This window comes from Sorex araneus, chromosome 3 (genome assembly GCF_027595985.1).
Source record: "Sorex araneus isolate mSorAra2 chromosome 3, mSorAra2.pri, whole genome shotgun sequence".
In the NCBI taxonomy this organism is placed as follows: Eukaryota; Metazoa; Chordata; class Mammalia; order Eulipotyphla; family Soricidae; genus Sorex; species Sorex araneus.
Window position 1 is genome coordinate 592,157 of NC_073304.1, and position 19,389 is coordinate 611,545.

At 51.6% G+C, this 19,389-nt stretch overlaps 1 protein-coding gene across 1 annotated transcript in view; it reads right to left on the minus strand.

Moving 5' to 3' along the window:
- The window catches only part of TDRD9 (tudor domain containing 9), an 83,150-nt gene that overhangs the window by 20,863 nt on the left and 42,898 nt on the right, over positions 1-19,389 (minus strand). The window contains exons 12-28 of the mRNA XM_004603770.2: positions 19,315-19,372; positions 17,802-17,906; positions 15,911-16,008; positions 14,975-15,106; positions 14,290-14,455; positions 14,153-14,216; positions 13,866-13,929; positions 13,596-13,640; positions 13,088-13,141; positions 11,476-11,592; positions 10,609-10,716; positions 8,075-8,175; positions 5,322-5,495; positions 3,718-3,829; positions 1,985-2,197; positions 1,663-1,752; positions 688-948 (exon numbers count right to left, since the gene is read on the minus strand). Of these exons, the coding sequence (XP_004603827.1) occupies positions 688-948; positions 1,663-1,752; positions 1,985-2,197; positions 3,718-3,829; positions 5,322-5,495; positions 8,075-8,175; positions 10,609-10,716; positions 11,476-11,592; positions 13,088-13,141; positions 13,596-13,640; positions 13,866-13,929; positions 14,153-14,216; positions 14,290-14,455; positions 14,975-15,106; positions 15,911-16,008; positions 17,802-17,906; positions 19,315-19,372 (1,962 nt within the window). The remainder of the gene's footprint in view (positions 1-687; positions 949-1,662; positions 1,753-1,984; positions 2,198-3,717; positions 3,830-5,321; positions 5,496-8,074; positions 8,176-10,608; positions 10,717-11,475; positions 11,593-13,087; positions 13,142-13,595; positions 13,641-13,865; positions 13,930-14,152; positions 14,217-14,289; positions 14,456-14,974; positions 15,107-15,910; positions 16,009-17,801; positions 17,907-19,314; positions 19,373-19,389) is intronic.

A 19,389-nucleotide genomic window follows, 5' to 3' on the forward strand; every position in this document is an offset into this window, starting at 1 on the left:
CACCAAGTGCATTTTTAAACCTTTTTTTTTTTTAAAGAAAAATTCACTGTAGGAGGCTCAGTTCACTTTCACTACCTTCCAGCATTTAACAGCAAAGGGAGAGGGCCCAGAGGGCAATGCACATGCTCGGAGTGCAGGAACGCCAGTTTCAATCCCCAGCATCCGCACTGTCTTTTGGACACTGCTGGGAACACCCTGAGGACCACAGTGCATGATTTAAGAGCAGCAACAAGAGAAAGTTGCAAAGAGTAAGGCTGGCATCTCTGACTCCTTCAAACCAAGAAAATGCTTCAGAAATAACCTTGAAACAGGTGGGAGAAATTTTTGAATGGTTAAAGTAGTTCACTAATTTATTCCATTTGGGAAATACATCCATGAAAAAGAAATTCTCCAGAGAATATTTTCAAATTAATCATCATTTTACAGAAAACCAACAAAATACCATGACTCAGTCTGGAAGAAAATACAGGAGAAACCTGTGTGGAGCAGCAGATCTTAACTGGACTGTGTGTTTGTATGTGTGTGTGCCTGTCTGTGAATGTGTGTGCACATGCATGTTTGTGTGTGTGTGTGTGCGTGTGTTGGATGCAAAGGAACACCGTCTTGCATTTGCCCCCACATTCTGACTGGAGAAAATTCGCATGTTCACACTAGCCCGCAGCCAGGACAGAGAAGGAAGGAGCGTACTTTGGACTCATAGGGCTCTTCCGCGAGCTCGGCATGGCCCTCCCTGATGAGGATGTCCCGGATGTTGACGGCATCCTGGACGCCGGAGTAGCGGTACACGTCCACATGCAGGACGTTGTGTACGGCAGAGAAGACCTTCACCAGGAGGGTGCAGCCCTGCACCAGGGAGGCGAAGCGCTGGCTGGCTCTGCCACTCCAGTGCTCACCGCAAATGAGGGACTTGGCAGACGGCCGCATTTTGCAGATCTTAAATTCCAAAGCCTAGGAACAGAAGAGTATGGCGGCAGTAGTTCTGTGAATGAATGGAATCGTCTACAGAGCACCATGAGACAGCCCCCATGCACAATCTTCATGAGACTCCCATTACCAGCAATCTCAGGGTAAGCGAGCACTTCCCAGGGACATTGTCAAAAGATTTTACATTCTTGGAGAAGCGTTCAAGTTGGAAGCCAGAGCTCTTTATTCAGGACTTGTGCTGGACAACTGAGTTCCAGCCCCAGGCTCTGTTTTCACTTTTTAACAATAAAAAGGTTTAGAGGCTGACCCAGGCTCGATCCCCGGCATTCCGTAAGGTCTTCCCAAGTATAGCCAGTAGTTAATTCCTGAGTGCAGAGACCGGAGTAACCCCTAAGCTCTGCTAGGTAAGCCTGCCCCCCAAACTGTCAAAAAGGTTTAGAAAAGCTTTTCAATCATTTCTACTGATGAGCGTGTAAGCAGGTCTCCAAATCCACCTAAGTTCTTACCTGATGCCAACACAACCTAACAACTAGTACCAGAAAGCGCCAACCTCAAGCGTCTCTATCTAGAGCCCTCCATATACCTTAACTTACTCAGAGTTTGGGCAGAGCATCAGTGTGTCTGGCAAGAGAGGGAGCCTGAGTTTGGCTGATGTGGTTATACAAATTCCTTCCCTGGGCCCTGCCCACCCACTGAGGGGCAGCCCCTTCGCCCAGGAGCGAAGCAAGACTGTCTTACCTGGAAGGGAAGCTCAAGGAACTGACAGGGAATCTCCATCAGCAGGTTCAGGTCGACGTGGGCCCTGTTCCCATAGTCCACAAAGAACACCTGGGGCAGAGAGCACGCTCCAGTCACAGGCTGTGCGGGCACCCTGTCCTCATGGCACACTGCAGGCCTGGGCCCAAACACCACCGGGCACTACTGAAGGAAAGCCAGCAGGATACATTTTCTAAGGATCATTATCTGTACTTAGTTTCTGCTGAAGATTCGAGAATATTTTCGACTAACTGCTAAAAGTTGGTTTCACCTCCCTCTGCAAGATTTGTGATGGAAATCGTACCTCAGCAGAATGTCCAGAGACATAAAGGACCTGAGCTCTAAAGTAGCTCTCCTTATGGGAATCCGCAAAAGGGGCCAGACACATCAAGTCTGGGTGAGGGTGAGTGGGCAGGGGCACCAACTCCAGCCGGTTGATCTCAGCAGTAAGCCTCTTCAGAATTTCTGCGTTCTTCTCATCAATCCTGTAGCCCCAGAAGTGCCCCACTTCAACCACCTGGAAAAGGAACACACAGGGATGAAGACCAAGAAAGGATTCCTGGGAAGGGCACTTCAGCTCAGAAGGTGCCAATAGACTCCACAGGAAGGGGCTTATGGGAAAGGGGGTTCCCTGGCCCATGAAGGGGAGAAATGCACTCGTCCCACCCCCTTACCCACCCCACCAGCAGCCTGAAATGCTCAGGGCTGAGAGGACCGAGGAAATGACTCTGAAAGCCCTGCCCTAATGCAGGCAACCTCGGGCCACCATGGACTAGGACCAGCAGCGGGACGGTAGGAGGGATGGGGGAGCAGATGAGCCAGGGGAGCATGGCAGCAGCACTGGCCTGGCTCTAGCTCGCCTCTCCTGGCAGTCACGTTTCTGTGGGAAGCCCCCACTGAAGCGTAGCTGTGGACTCACCAGGAGGGCAGGGAGCTAGCACAGGGGCCAGGGACAGTCTTGCCTGGACTACTCCAATCTCATTCCCAGCACCTCAAGGTCGACCCCCTGAGCACTGCTGGGTGATTCCAGGAAGCTCCCAAGCATTGCCTGGCTTGGACACGGAGCTGTCTGGTCACACTGGCCAAGGATCACGGGGAATGGCCCTGAGTCCCCAAAGCACTTGGGTACAGCTTGAAGTACCCTCAAAAAATCTCCTGAATGCTGGGGCTGGAGCAATAGCACAGCGGGTAGGGCGTTTGCCTTGCACGCGGCCTACCCGGGTTCGAATCCCAGCATCCCATATGGTCCCCTGAGCACCGCCAGGGGTGATTCCTGAGTGCATGAGCCAGGAGTGATCCCTGTGCATCGCCAGGTGTGACCCAAAAAGCAAAAAATAAATAAATAAAAATCTCCTGAATGGGAATGTAACACAGAAGCTAACAATCTCAACTAACAAAAATATTAACATAGAAGGCTTAACTTGCAACCACAGCTTAATAAACCCTCAAGCAAGGACTTAATATGTTCCCATGGCGAGATGTAACAGTTTTCACAATTTGTTTCATTCTGAAAATATTTTTATCAAGTTAGCCATTTAATGATAAGAAGCAATATCAAATAAAATGGCTAGGAAAATGGAGACAAGGGTAGACAGTAATGGTGGAATTCAAGCTGGAATATTGAATGATTGTAACAAATCTTTGAAAAGCACGTTTAAAATAAGCAGAGGGAGATTTTCCATTCACCAGGAAACACCTATGCCTTTTAATATGAACTTCATTTTCTGGAAGTAGAAACTCTCCACTCTCAGGCGTAAGGTGGCATTGCTGCTCTAGACTGTGTCACACAGGCAGATAGCATTCACAGCAACTTATCTTCTGGGTAAAAGAGAATTTTTGTGGTGGTGGTGATTTTGGGGCTACACCTGGAGATGCTCAGGGATTACTCCTGACACTGCAGTGGTGGTGCCCAGGGAACCACATGGGATGCCAGGGACGAACTCCAGCCAGCCGTGTGCGAGTGCCCTACCTGCTGTACTATCTCTCTGGCCCCCCTCAAATAGAATACTTTAGCAGGATTCCGTGCCCCGTTCTCACCTCGGTGACGTCGACCGTCAGGAGGATGTCTGTGACTGTCTGTGACCTGTCCAGTGTGTTAAATGAGACTTGCATAGGATCTACCGTCTGCTTCTGAAAGTCCACATTCACCCTGTTTAATGCAATCAAAAAATGTAGCAAGAGTAACACTTACACTTGAGTTATTGCCTAAACAGCTATGGTCTCTAAAGGAAAGTAGGTTTCTACAGGTGCACCTGCAGTGAAGCAGGGAGGCAGCGTGCAGGACTGGGGATGGAACAAGGGCCTTACAGTGGCAAAGCATGTGCCCTGTGACTTGAGCTATCACCCCAAACCCACAGGAGAAGGGTTTACTGGAGGATGTTCAAAATATCTAAGACAATACACATGTGATTTCATCACGAACAGGAGTTTCCAGTGGTTTCCTTGGCTGCTCAGGAAGAGCTGAGAATCCCATACCACCCCTTAAAACCTCCCCTCAAGGTCAAGGCTCTTCAAGAACATGGGCTTTCAGGGCTCTGAATCCCAATCTAGACGCCACACTCTTCCCAACTAGTTCCAGATGGAAGTGGCTCCAGCCTCCAGGACAGCACAGGAGGGTAAGAGCAATAGCGCAGCAGCTAGGGTATTTGCCTTGCATGGGGCCAATCCGGGTTCAATCCCCAGTACTTCTGCACTGCCAGGACTGATCCCTGAAAGCAGAGTTGGAATTAAAACCTGAGCACCACCAGGCATGGCCCTAAAACAAGCAACCAGAGGAGGACAGAAACCCATGTCTGGTTAAACGCTGCTTTGGAAAGGACATACCCAGTTCTCTACCCCAAGCAGCCAAAGGGATATCAGGTAAAACACTGATAAAATACAAATGTTCCCTTTCAAACTCTTTTTGTTCTAAAGTGAGGAGAGAGAGGCTGGCCCGGCTCTCCTTGACTTCCAGAGGCACTCGGTAGGTGGGAAGTAACCGAGGTACCCAGTAGGACAGTCTTCCATCACACAGGCAGAAGCCACCACAGGTCCCAGTTCTTGAAACCCAAATCCCCCATACTGGATCCAACTGCCATAGTTTCTCTCTTCCTCACCCATTTCTCAAATTCCTCAAAAAATTACAAGAAATGATGGGGGTTAATGGAGATAGCTTAGAAGAGGAAGCACATGCCTAGCATGGGTGAAAGGCAGAAAACTAATGCTGGTTCAATCTCGGCTACCTAAATAAAAAAATCCCGGGGCTGGAGCGATAGCACAGCGGGTAGGGCGTTTGCCTTGCACGCGGCCGATCCCGGTTCTAATCCCAGCATCCCATATGGTCCCCTGAGCACCACCAGGGGTAATTCCTGAGTGCAGAGCCAGGAGTAATTCCTGAGTGAAGAGCCAGGAGTAACCCCTGTGCATCGCCGGGTGTGACCCAAAAACCAAAAAAAAAAAAAAAAAAAAAAATCCCATTATTCTATTCGGTCCCCTTAACGGACAATCACTCTAGTTGAGCACAAGAGGCCCAGGAATGTGCCAAGCACCCAGTCAGGAGTGTGAGCAGTGCTGCAAGCACAAAGCCCTCAGTGTCAGCATTAGAACAGTTCAGTATCCGCCCTTACGTTACTCCTGAAAAGGCCCCCCAGGTCCCCAAATACCGAGTGTTCCTGAGTTTTGAGACCGTTCCTCCTTGCACCTTCCCTTCAATTTCCTCTGCAGAGTGAACATTGAGCTCCAGGGACACTTTCAGCTGGGACATCTTAATTGCCATATACACAGCGGGAAGAGTTTTAAATCTCTCAGTCGGGTTCCGTGAAAATTCCACAAAAGCTCTGCTCACAAACAGAAAGGGGAAAGGAGACATGGCACCTGAGACCTGCACTCACTGCACAGCCTCCAGGGAAGTGTGACAGCAACGCTCAGCCGCCCCCTCCTCAAAGTACCAGCCACACTCCCCTGAGAAGTTCTTATAGGAACATCATTCACTGAAGATAATAATTAGAAAGCGCAGTTGTAAGACTAATACTAACTGTTCTTTTATGTGTGATGCAGTACAATGCACATCAAGCAGTTCATATGGAATTTTCACTTGAGAAATCTTAATTCTAGTAATTATTTCTAAAAAGCAGGGGATTTTCTATTTTTTCTTTTGCCACCATTTTATTATGAAATACAAGGAAAAAGCACCCAGTGAGTACAGCTCTGAGCGTGCGATTGCCCTCCAGCTTGTTACCAGTCCCTCCCACCCCCTGGAGTCCTAGAACAGCCCTGACTGTGGAGGGTGAAAATCCCAGTGCTGGGCTGTCTGTGTTGCCATGTGCTTATAGATGCATGGCAGAAGGTCTCTGCACCCTGGGCTGAACAAGTGGCAGGTCACAGGCCTAGCCTGAGGGAGGCCATGCCTTTCATACCTAAGCACAGCTGGCTCCAGGGCCCTGGGCACCAACAGGTGGGACCACCCAAAAAGGAAACAAAACTCAAGGTAGCCAAAAGGAGCCTGAGCCCACCTCGCTGTCACAGTGCGTGATCCCCAGTGACAGGGCAACAGTAGGCCACTGGCCGGGAGCCACCCAGGGACATAGCACCCGTCTCTCATGATGGCTCTCTGCCTGCCCTGCCCTGGCCCCTCCGCTCTGCAGTGTGCTGCCGCCCCAGACCCTCTTATGCCTCCCCCACTCACCTGTCGCCCTCTGCTCCCTTTTAAGCCCCCTTGCCAGTCCTGGTTGTGCCTCACACTGAAAACATCCGTTTTCTGCCTATCCTCTACCTGATTTGTTCACCTATTACCATCTTTCTCTAGCGGTTTCCATGTCACCTTAGAAACCCCAGACTTGAGCTCCAGCTGCTTTCCCTACTGAAACCTCCCGTGAGTACGGAGGGAGTCAGACCCAAGCGGTGCCCCATCCTAATCAACACCCAGGCTGGAAGGACCCCCTCCAGGACCCCCCACCTCGGGCAGACCGTCACCTCACTGGCTCGCAGCTACACTCCTCATGCTTGGGAACATCACAGAGACTCTGGGTGGCCTCCTCTGCTCCTCGTCGTTCCCTGATCAACTTCCACAAAGCACAGATCAGATCAGAGCTCTCAAGGGGCTCCAAGTGCGCATCCATTCATGCTCACAGTCATCGTTCAGCCACTCAACATCGGAAGGACAGCACCCGGACCCAGCCGGCTGCCGGCCGAGGGCCCCCACTGCACCCCAACAAGCCCTGCTTTGGCCCTGGTTCTCTGCCAAGACACTCCCCCACAGGCTTGGAAGCTCATCTTTCCCCAGCAACAGAGGAAACGGGTGCACCCATGTGCAGAGGCTCCACTGCTGCGGGGAGGCTGCGCTGAGCTCCCAGAGGAACAGTCTCACACCAGTTCCCATCCTGTAGCATCCTCACTGCGGCTGTAGGTGACTGGCTGGAGAATGGACTGCAAAGACCAACAGCTCCCAGACAAGAGGAAGATGAAACCCCCACAGACCGCAGTGCAAAAGATCAGTCACTGTGGCCAGCTCTGACAGTGGACACTCAGGGGGCCAGGAGAGAGCCAGCCCCGTGGCACATGCAGCCCACCTCTACCAAGGGCTCTGTTTCAGACCAGGGAGCTGAGACAGGAAGTTTGGTGTTTTGTTCTCTGTACCAGAGCACTGACGAAACATCAAGTCTGATTTGTGTCAGTAAGAAGTGAGTGGAGTGTTTAAACAATTTGCTGGAGAAGGGATTAGCTTTGTGAGGGACTGACGAGTTTAGCAAGAAAATGAATTATTGACCACTGTATCACTGTCATCCATTGCTCATCGATTTGCTCGAGTGGGTACCAGTAATATCTCCATTGTGAGACTTGTTGTTACTGGTTTTAGTATATCGAATACGCCACGAATAGCTTGCCAGGCTCTGCCGTGAGGGCGGGACACTCTTGGTAGCTTGCTGAGCTCTCCATGAGGGTTGGAGGAATCAAACCCAAGTCGGGTGCATGGAAGGCAAAAAGCCTTACCTGCTGTGCTATTGCTCCAGCCTGAATTATTGACCATGGAACTTAAAATGTTGGAGGAATTAATCCAAATTAGAAGGTGATGCATATGTAATCAAACAAAATTAAGTTCATTTACTAAACTAATAACCATAAATATAAATGTATAGGATACTAGAAAAAATTCTAACTTACAAACTCAGAAACAGTTAAAAACTATCAACCTTTTCTGTGCATAAAGTTCCATTTTGGAAATTAAAACTCCAAGAAATTCTCCAAAACATGCTTTTAGTTCCTTCAGCCGAGATTCCAACAGTCCGCTAGCACTTCATTCCTGTCCCAGGCCTCCACACTGCTGAGAGCCCAGACAGACCAGGCCAGCTCCCACAGCTGCCTGCTTCTCACCCTGGCCCCTGTCCTAACTCAGAGGACGACAAAGTGTCACACTTACTTTGCCCCATCAAACACGATGGATTTGACTTGCCCACACTGTCTGAAGAGAGACTGCATCTGCTTGTAGTAGAGAAATCCATAGGGAGGGATGTGCTTCAGCTGTAAAACAGAACAGCAGTCATCAGTACCAACCCAGTGTGGGCATGGTGTGATGTGCCCTAAGCTGCACACCGCTGCCCTGCATCCAACACTCTCCTTCATCTGGAAGATGCAGGCTCGACAGATGTGGATGCCACGTGACCAGTTAAGACTGTTGGAACTGGGACTGGAGCAACAGTACAGCGGGTAGGGCGTTTGCCTTGCATGTGGCCGACCCAGGTTTGATTCCCAGCATCCCATATGGTCCCCTGAGCGCCGCCAGGGGTAATTCCTGAGTGCAGAGCCAGAAGTAACCCCTGAGCATCGCTGGGAGTGACCCAAAAAAAAGAAAGAAAAAAAGACTGTTGGAACAACACATATTCTAAAGATGAATTTTCCCATGCTGAAGAATCCAAAAGTCTAATAGAGAAATAAAGAAAAACACAGCTTCCTGGTTTGGTTTGGGTTTGTGTGGGAATGGGACGTCAGGCCATCCATATGTACCGTACACCGAGCTGCTGCCAGCCACTGCCTTCATTCTCAGGCTTACAGTGACAAGCTGATGAGACTCATCTGCTTAAACCTCGAGGCTCCCATAAGGCACAGGGACATAACCTTGGGAAGATAGGCCCCTCTTGCTAGAGAAGGGAGCACCTCCTCCTCACCACAGCCTCACACCTCTCACAGTACACTGGCCCTCACCTGCCCGGGCTGAGGCGCTTCTTCTCCCACTGGGTGCTGCAGGCTCCAATTCAGCCACAAGCCACCACCTGAGGCTCCTCTGCCACAGCAGGTACACAGGAGATGGGGGGGCAGGCTCAGAGGGGAATTCAGTCCCCTGGGACTGAGCAAAGACCCTGGAGATCCCTGCCAAGGGACTCCAGCAGAGAGGAGAGTCCTTCCCTCTGCAGTGCGAGTCTCAGCGCCCCCGCCTCCGGGCTCTCTTCCAATAGCTCACGAAGGCCCCCGTCATCAGGTACCTCTCCTTGGGGACTCATCTCTCAGCCCATGACAATGTCCGACTGTTGACCATGTGACTCTTGATCCCTTCGTTCGATGAAAGCACAGACTTGAACAAAGGTCCACAATGCCCACCCAAAGTTCAATGCTGCGGCTGATCACTACATGCAAAAACACTACTCGCTTCGAGCCAGTTCGGGTTCTGTGGCCTGTGCTCCTCGAACGTGAAATCAAAAATTCATCAGTCTCTCACTAAGAAAATGATGGCTGGAGGAATCAGTCGGGATGGGGAATGGGAGATGCGTGCCAAAAGTAGGTAATGAAACAAACATGATGACTTCTCAGTGTCTGTGTTGCAAGCCATAAAGCTCCAAAGTAGAGAGTATGGGGAATATAGTCTGCATGGAGGCAGGGGGAAGGTGGGGAAGGTGGGGAAGGGGGGGGTATACCAGGGATATCAGTGGTGGGGAATGTGCACTGGTGGAGGGATGAGTGTTTAATCACTGTGTGATTGTAACCCAAACATTAAAGCTTGTAATTATCTCACGGTGATTCAATAAAATTAAAAAAAAAATTCAGTCTCTTATTTGCTGGACACATCCCTGGGGACCAACTTAAATCACTGGTACCTGGGGAATGGCTTATGGCAAAAATACCTGGTTTAAAAGCATGAGGTCCCAGGTTTGATAACCAGGGCTTCCCATGTGAGGTGAGTGGGGCTCTGGTGCCTCAGCTCTGGAACCCCCGAGTGCTCCTAAAGCATGCAGTGTCTGGCTTGCACCCAGGTATAAGTGAGCACAGCCAGGAAAAAGTGTACCTCCAGCAAGCACCACCCTTTAAAAGTGGGGATACACTATGATCAGGGTTACAAATGTCTAAGCACACATGAGTGTGATTAGCTCCTGGGCACCACCAGGTATGGCCCCAAATCCCTGCCCCAAATAGTATGACCCTGGCAAGCACATGTGTAAGCACCACAACTAAGGGTGCAATCCCCGCAAACACGGAAACTGGAGGGGTGACCCCTTGCAGGCCGGGCACGCTATAGTAGTACCAAGCATTTTCCTTTGCAAACTTAAGTTGCTGAGAAGTTACTCCTGGGTCAATGCTTCAGAGTCGCTCCCAGAAATGCCTGGCAAGGGACCCTGTAATGCCAGGAACCGATCAGGGCCCCTGCAGCACCTGTGCCACTGCCTGTGAGCCTTCTCCCTAATGATGATAAACTGTCCTTTGAATCAGAAGTTCTGTCACAATGGCCCACAGGACTGAGCTTCATAAGCCACAGGCACGTGACTGCCCAAGCTTTCCTTTGAGGCTGGTCTACAAAAGGTAAAGGGTCAGTCATGCTGTGACTGTTACTACAGGGGGTAAAATCCACTTTGTAGTTAGAAACCAGTAGAGAAGGCAAATTTCGGTGTGGGCCCCTTGGAAACCAAGCCCTTTGAGAACCGGTGGCCCTGGCCCCCAAGAGGGAGGGCTGCCCCCTCCACCTACCACTATGGTTGTCTTTGGGTCTTTGCCAGCCAGCTCCCTCATTGCCATCTCTTCGTCGGGTTGCCCAAAAGTGAAGTAATTTGGATAAAAAGCACCTGCCAATACAACCTGGAAGAGAAATTCACTTCATGCAGTTACAGCATTGTTTTACCTCCAATTCTCACTAATATCCCAGCCTAATCCTGGAAGGACACATTATGTGTGTGATGTAAAGGACAACTTGATAAAAAGCCCAGGCTTTTACGAATGGGGTCCAAATTCACAGGCCAGTTCTGACAGACACCGGGTGCTTCTCCATACAGCGCTCTCCACACAGCCCTTCGTCAGAGGTGCGGAGCAGGACTCAGAAGGCGGCTCAGCAAACGCAGTCAGTTAGAGCACTGAGGAAAATGCTTCCTTTGCCAGCATCACTCCACTTTCAAGCATCTACCCAGAATTCCACTGGTGTGACCCAGCTACGTGAGCAGCACACACACACATACACACACTCTTTGATGCTGCACACACTCCTGCCATCCCCTCTGTAAATCACTTAGGAAGTTCGAGGCACCTTTCGAGGGCACATGTTCCTGGAATCCCACTCGACAAGCAAAGCTGATCACGGTCACCAGGGTTCCCAGGGGATGCTCAGTCTAGCCGAACATCACTGTGAGCACTCTCACTCTGCTGCAGCCCATGGAGACAAGCCTTGCAGGCCGGGCTCAAGGACATGGGAAACCTAAACTAGGCCCAAGTGTTTTCTATTCCCAACACTGCATCAACGAGGGGAACCTACAATCTTAGGAAGGAGCAAGTCCTCCAATCTATCCCAGCCCCAGAGCAGAGGTCAGCATAAGACACGTCAGCCCAGGCAGGGAGCCCGCACACCTGGAGGATGAAGCGCTGCTTGTAGACATACTCCTGGTCCAGGACAGGCCTCCGAGAGTCCACGTGCATGTTGAACTGGGAGATTCTGTTCTTCAGTTCTTCATATAATTCTGCCACCTGAGCGAAACACACTGCAAGTCAATGTCTAAGTCCTCTGCCAGGAGCTCGGTGCCTAGGGCAAAGCAGCTCCTTCCTCTGGAAGGGGGGCTGTCTGAAGCGCATCCAGGTCATCTCATGACCTCGTGAAGACCCACTGGAAGGAAGGGATGGCAGCACAGCAGGACATCAAGAGCATAGGGGCGCTGCTCCTGGCCACACTCCAGCTCACAGGCACTAGTGCCGAACAGCTGCAAATCCATCTGCCCCACTGCATATGCGACATGAGACCACTGCAAGTATCTGCCCAGAACAGTCACGGCATGAGCACGCTCTGCGCTTGGTCACTTCAGCATTGCCTCTGCCACGAACGCAGACTGCTTCTGCTACTGAAAACGAGAGACGGGGCCAGGCACTAATAGTGCCCCCTCAGCAAACCCAATGCCCAGTTGTAATAAAAAGCAAGTCACAAATGGGCAGAGAAATAGTACACGCCGTGCTGTGTACACAGTTATCCTAGGTTAGACCCTGGCACCCTATACATGGGGACCCAGATCATTCCCAGTACCACAGGGCCTGAGCTGCACTGGCACACCTGGCCAAGGAGGTACCCTGACCACTTTTTCGAAGCTCCCCCAAATAAAACAGACACATGCCTTTCAAATTTTTAATTAGGCAACTCAAAGTGTTAAAAAATTACTCATCTGAAGAAGACAAAAAAGGAGTTCCCATTCCAGTATGAGTGAGTTGTCTGAGAGACAGTCAGGGCCTCAGCAACGCGGCAGTGGAGGCGGTATGACCATGGGATGTGCCTTTCACAACAGGTCTGGTCCCTAAGTGAAGGGCAGGCCTTGAGAAGAATCTTAGTGCCAACAGCCTGGACACCAGTGGTAGTGCAGAAACAAACAGAACTCAGCAGTGGCAGCACGTGACCAAGACAGGCAGTCCTTTGTGCCTGCTGTCACACAGAGTGGCTGGGACAGTTCACTGTGAGAGACCCAATGGGAACAAGGCAGCCCTAGGCCCACACCTGGTCTCCTCACCCGACACCTCCAGGATGAAGAACCTTAACCACAAATCAGACCCACAAGCCACCCACAGTCCTCATGCACCAGTAAGACTGCGACCCACTCACTGACTCAAGAAATGGAGAGAAGCGCAAGCACTCAGTGACAGAAGAAGAAATCATTCATGAAGTATTTTTTTTTAATAATTTTGACATTTCAAAATTTCTAGAGAAATTTAAACATCTCAATATTTATTGTAACTACGTATATAAAGATGTAATACATAATTATACAAATTAGGTAACATGTGCTTTGTATTATGAACAATTACAACAGATACACTTCTAGGATACATAAAAAGAACTGCTTCTCATGTGTGCGTATACATATAAAATAAGACTAACACTGGACTAGGGGTGCACTTCTTAGAACCCTCATTCCTATCTGTACTGCTGGTACTTTGGTGCTTGATAAACTTTAGTAAGTTAAAGAATTTACAAAGAACTTACCTCTCTAATTCTTTTGATCTGAATGTAATTTAACCGTCCCCAGTCAAGTTCATCCTTTAAATACATAAAAGTACAGTGTTTAATATAACAGATTAGTTTGGTGACTATCACACTCGTATCTTTTCCAAGAGGGTACTAAAAATTGCCAACAGGCAAACTCGCATGCTGCCCTCTGATGGGCACCTTAAGGTTAACTGCTCCGGGCAGGGCAGGACACAGCACTGGGAGAAGAGACTGCAGAGACAGACATGCCCCTTCTACTTCCGCAGCCTTCTCGGTCTATAGATCCAGGCCCAGGAAAACTCTTTTTAGATGGAGGCTAACGGCTGAGTTCCCTCTGCTTGGCACCCACAGCAGGGCTGCATGCCACAGAAGGAAAGGCTTCTGGTTCTTATTGCCTTACAGGTTAAGCTGTACCAGACTCCCGAGGAGCAGCGACAGCGACAGAAGGGGACTCCTCCCAGGGACACCCACACCGGAGAGCAGCCCAGGGGCCGCTGCTACCCACCTTGGGATGGCGCAGCTCTCCTCTCTGGCGGCACGACTGCCAGGTCTAAAGAAAAGCAGCGTGAGGTGAGACCTGTCACATCCTTAAGTCCGTCCCAACACACCGACCGTAGCAAGCTTCTGAGTGAAACTTCCCTATGAGCTTCAGAAATGTGGGCGCCCCCCCTTCTACTCTTTCCGGGCAAGGCTTGGTGGGCATCTCATGACCACCTTCCCAGGAAAGGGGGTGCTGAGGGCAGACAGCAGGGAGGAGCACGGTGCCAAGACTTACTTTAAACGCCTCCACAAGAGCAATGAAGTCACTCTTACTGCTGCCGGAGAAGCTCACCTTGTTCCTGAGACAGATACACGAGAGTCACTGCCCTTCACTAGGCCAAGGGACAACTGAAAATATGAACACTGAGCCAGAGTGACAGTACATAGGGGGAACATCTGCCTTGTACAGGGTCAACCTGGGTTCAAGCCCTGCATCCCACAGGAGTGATCCCTGAGTGCAGTCAGGAGCCCTGAGAACTGCGGGGGACAGTCTCAAACCAAGGAGGTATGACTGTCAAGTACCTGTAGCCATCGAGATGCTGCCTAAAAGGCATCGCAAAGAAGTTCTTCAGCGAGAGAGCTGCCGCTAACGAAGGAAACAAAGGCAGTGAGTGGGTCCGGCCCTCCGCACCCCCGGTCATCCCTGGGCAGCAGCTCACCAATGATGAGACACTCGTCCAGACAGCCGAAGATGTGCCCGAGGACGATGAGCTTCCCAAGCTGCTGATTGACGGGGAGCTGTGCCAGCACCCGCCCTAAGAAGGTCAGCTCCCCATCGTGGGGGTTCTCGTCTTCCCGCTGCCCACTGATGGCAAGCGCGCCCACCTGAGAAGAGCAAGCACGGGGGTCAGGCGGCTCATGCACCTCTGCCGCTTCCCTTCACGCAGAGTTGCGAACAGCAAAGGCAGCTGAATGCAGGCACAGTAAGAGCCTCAAAGCTAGAGGCCGTGGCGGTCAGGCTGGCCAAAGACACCAGTTCTTTTGCTTCTGGGAATGCAGAGCCCTCTCTGTTGTCCAAGAAGGGGTGGGGAAGGTAACAAACCCAAGCCCTGACCTGCCATCAACTAGTGCAGTGCCTGGCCCCAGATGCTTTTCCAAGCACGTGCTCCCTGCGCACAATTGTCAAAACCCAGGGAAGATGGTCCCGGTGAGAGCCAGGGAAAGTTCTTAAAGGGTTGGAGCACCTGCTCTGCAGGCAGGAAGCCCAGGTTCAGTTCCTGGCACTGTGTGGTACCCCACACACTCCCAGGAGACCACAGAGTGTAACCCCGAAACCGAGTCCCAAAAGTCACACTATGGAACTTGAAGATTACTCCCTAATCTTAGCTTCCCCACCCCCATTACCTCCTTTAGGAGCAGGATGGTGCGTTCAATGTCACTCAAACTTGGTGGAGAAAGGGCTGTCGCCAGCAAGGCCCTGGGTTCACCCATGTCGAGTAATTTCACTTTCAATATCGTGCTTCCTAATGGACAGCGCTGAAAAGCACAAACTGAGAATCAGATGAGGGGAAAACTATATCCATGAGCCTGTCTGCGTGACTAGCTCCTCTGGGACAAACAATGAACTAGATACCAAAAGAGAAAAAAAATATTTAACCAAAAAAAAAAAAAAATGGGGCTGGAGTGATAGCACAGCGGGTAGGGCGTTTGCCTTGCATGTGGCCGACCCGGGTTCGATTCCCAGCATCCCATATGGTCCCCTGAGCACCTCCAGGAGTGATTCCTGAGTGCAGAGCCAGGAGTCAGCCCTGAGCACTGTCAGGTGTACCCAAAACCCCCCCTCCAAAAAAAATTTAAGAAGGGTACAAACAGAGAAGAGACATGAAGAGACAGGGGGCAAGCAAGGGGAGAGCTGGAGGGGTGGAAGGGGGAGGGAGCAGGGGGCGGGGGGAGGAAGGTAAGAAGTCAATTGCCTAGGGGCTGGAGAGATAGCACAGCGGGTAGGGCGTTTGCCTTGCACGCGGCCGACCCGGGTTCAAATCCCAGCATCCCATATGGTCCCCTGAGCATGGCCAGGGGTAATTCCTGAGTGCAGAGCCAGGAGTAACCCCTGTGCATCGCCAGGTGTGACCCAAAAAGCAAAAAAAAAAAAAAAAGTCAATTGCCTAAATGGACCCTGAAGAGAAGCTGAGAGCTGAGCAGAGGAATCATGAGGGTGGGAGAGAGGGGAACTGCCACCCTCAGCACCCACTGATGCGTCATCCAGGCCCGCCCTGAAAGGGGCTCCTATGCCACGCACAAGTACCATCGCCCGTTCTCTGAGACCCCGGGCATCATTACCAGCATCTCAGGAACAGTGTGGTTGGGAATGTAGCTGTCCCAGAAGTCCCTGTGGACCAGACGGTAACAGTACCCTTTGGATACTCGCCCAGCTCGGCCTGCAAGGAGATGAGCGACAGCACAGGTGTGACTTGCCGTTGCCCTTCAACATGGGGAAAAACTCTGTCCCCCCATGGGGCTGCCAAGGAGGTGCCCACACAGTCATCCTCGGCTCAGTGATGACAGAGGTGGCCGTGGCTCAGTGACACAGCTGCCGGCAAAGGAGCCCCGTGTACCGTTAAACAGAGGTCACAAGTGGTGCAGAGCTGGGAAGGCTGTGTGGACTGCGACTCCACACAGCTTCTCCCCACTGGCCTCTGTCCCAACACTGTCTACACAGGAGCTCAGGCATGGGCTACTCCCTTGTGATTACATCAATAGCGGAGCAGACACTCCTTTATCTTCAAACGCTAGACAATCTTCTGGGGAGAGAGTCGGGTGGAGGGCTCCAAAGAGGTGTTTAGGGAAGACCCATGTTGGAGGGGCTGCCCACCTATCTGAGGAGTCAGCTAAGGCAGAGGGGTACCTGGACTCCTGCCCCCACCAGCCCTCCCAGGAGTAGCCCTTACTGGGGAAAGGAGTAAATCCTGCCTTCCGCTATCAAGAATGGAACTGAAGGGGTAAGGCTCCATTCATACGGGCATCATAAAGAAACTATCCCTGGCAGCATATGGCCCTGAGCAATGCCAGGTTACTTTGCTGGCCTCTGGGCATGGCTGGGGATAGCCTCAACACAAATAAATGAAACTCCTCAAAGGCTCTCCCTATTCAGAAGATGAAAAGACCATCTTTTTTGTGGTGGAACTATTGGCTAACAAATCTGAGAAAGGCCTAGAATCTCGGTACTAGACCCACACAGGCCCGGTGAAACATGTCACAGACACAGGCTGAGTGGAGGGAAAGGGCGGACAAGCAGAGTCAGTCACTGCAGCTGTGCGTAGCAGATCGTCACGGTATGGGGCAGAGAAGAGACGGGCACTGTACACAGCTGGTGGGAACTCAGAAACTTACAGCTTCTGGGGCCCAGAAGATGGCTTGAGTGACAGAGCAAATACACTACATGTCGTGAGGTCCTGGGTTTGATTCTCAATACCACCAGGTGTGGTTTCCCTCCAAAAAACTGCACAGATTCTAGGAGACAATCTGGGGAGGTTCCTTATAAGACTAGCTCCTCGCTGTATCACCAAGCAATCCTACTCCGGATACTGGCCTGAGAACACGCAAACCTAGGTCTTGACAGGACCTGTCCCTACAACCACCCACCCACTCACACAAAAAATACAACGTGCATGTGATTCCCAGTGTAACCTGGGGAAATCACTCCCACAGGCCCTGGGGGCACCTCTGACAAGCGGGCTGTCCACAGAGCACCATCAGAGACCCAGAGCCAGCTTGCCTGAGAAGGCTGCTCACCCAAGGGCCGCCACCTCCTCCTGGCTATTCAACAGATGTTCCTGGCAGGTGCTTCCCTCTCTACCCGAAGGCTCACACATCAGTCAGTTCCCCCCACTGCAGAATGTGAGCCCCACACCCTGAGCTGACAACCTCGCCCATACCCCACCTCTCTGGTGATGCAAATTCTGAAGCCCCTGGGGTAGCTGTAATTCAGGAAAGAACCTCAGAGGGAGGAATATCAGAACATAAAGGGATTTACTTGGTTTCCCTAACTGGCCACCAGTCCTTGTTGAGGCCACGGTGAAAGGTATGATGGCAATGAATCCACTGGGCACCAAGGGCAGTCCCACATGCAAAGAGAAGTTGTGGAATTGTGGGCCTCATTGGAGCCCAACAATATGTAAGAGCAAAAATTAAAAAAAAACAAAAAGTTTAAAGGAGCCCCAGTCAGACTTACCTTTCCTCTGATTGCAGTTGGTTTTAGAAGCCCAACTCAACCGCAGACTCTGATAATTCGTATCTTCATCACAAACCAGAGTTCTAGTCAAACAAAAATCTATAACTGTCATTTAAAAAAAGGAATGTAAACACCATGCTAACAAGAAAGACGTGTGCAATCATCACAAAGCAGTGACACTACCTTAGGAACTTGGGGGCAGGGGCCAGGTGAGGTGCTCAGGGTCCCTGGCTAGAGCTGGCCAGTCTGTGAAGCCCAGCAGGCGGAAGAGGCGGGTCTGTGTAGCAGGGTTCCCTAGCCCCCAAGAAAGTACTGAAAACCCCTGCTCAGGAACTTACGCCCACAAACCTCCCTCACTCTGACCCACGGACGGTGTTGGCAGAGCCCTCCGTCCCCCTCCGACCCAAGAAGCCCCTGCTCACCGCCCCTGCAGGAGCAAGCAGCTTGCATTTCAAACAACTGTAGCCCTAGAGAGTGCCCCCGAGCCCCACAGAGTCACCAGTTCATGCCTGACATGAAGCCTGGCCCCTCCAAATTCTCTGCCCTGACCGCGCAGTGCCGAGGGAGACCTGGCCCCTCAGCCCCCATGGGCCCCAGCAGCCTGACCCTTTGCTCTGCTGAGCTAACCGCAACCCTGGTGGCTGCCTAGCAGTGTCCAGCCCAAGGTTCTGGGGAGAGAACTTCAGGGTGTTTCTTCAGGGGTGCCTTAATGTCAAACCATGTTCGGGGGCAAGATTTGGCAGAGTGGCAGGACACAAGCCTGCCCCTGCCCCTGCCCACTGCTCCAACCTGCTCCAGCTGCACCAGCCTCCTTGTTGCTTCTCTCCCCCGGGCAGATCTCTGCTTTCTCCTTGATCCATGCGGGCTGCCGCGCCACCCCCTCCAAAGACCTTGGCCCAATCACAGCAATTTCTTTTTTTCTTTTCTTTTTTTTTTTTTCTTTGTGGGTCCCACCCAGCGATGCTCAGGGGTTACTCCTGGCTTTGCACTCAGGAATTACTCCTGGCGGTGCTTGGGGGACCATATGGGATGCCGAGGATCGAACCCGGGTCGGCCGCGTGCAAGGCAAACGCCCTACCCGCTGTGCTATCGCTCCGGCCCCATGCAATTTCTTTCTGAGGTTTATTTTCCTACATAATCTCTCATTGGACCCTAAATTCCACATTCCATGCAGAAAAATGCCTGTCTGCCCCTCCAGAATGCGCCCCTCCTTGGCCACTCATTACTGGGCCCCCTCTGAGCACAGGGAAAGCCCAGGAAAACTAGGCCCTCACCAGCGGGCCCAGACACATGAGTCCGAGGCTGCGTGGACAGGGCACCTCCTGAGCCATCTGAACGCCCAGGCTTCCCAGCTCCTGCCACAGAACCCACCGCCATCCCCCCACTCTGGCAGCCTCACCAGAACCCTGAAATGCCCCCAAACACTGACAGCAATCTGGCCCCAAAGGCGTCCTTAGTGATGGGAACCCGCAAGCAGGGAGAGGACAGGGAGGAAGGCAGGAATGACTCTTACCATACTTGACATCTGGAACCGTGAGCGAACTCTCCGCAATGTTAGTAGACAGAATGACCTACCAAACAAAAGTGG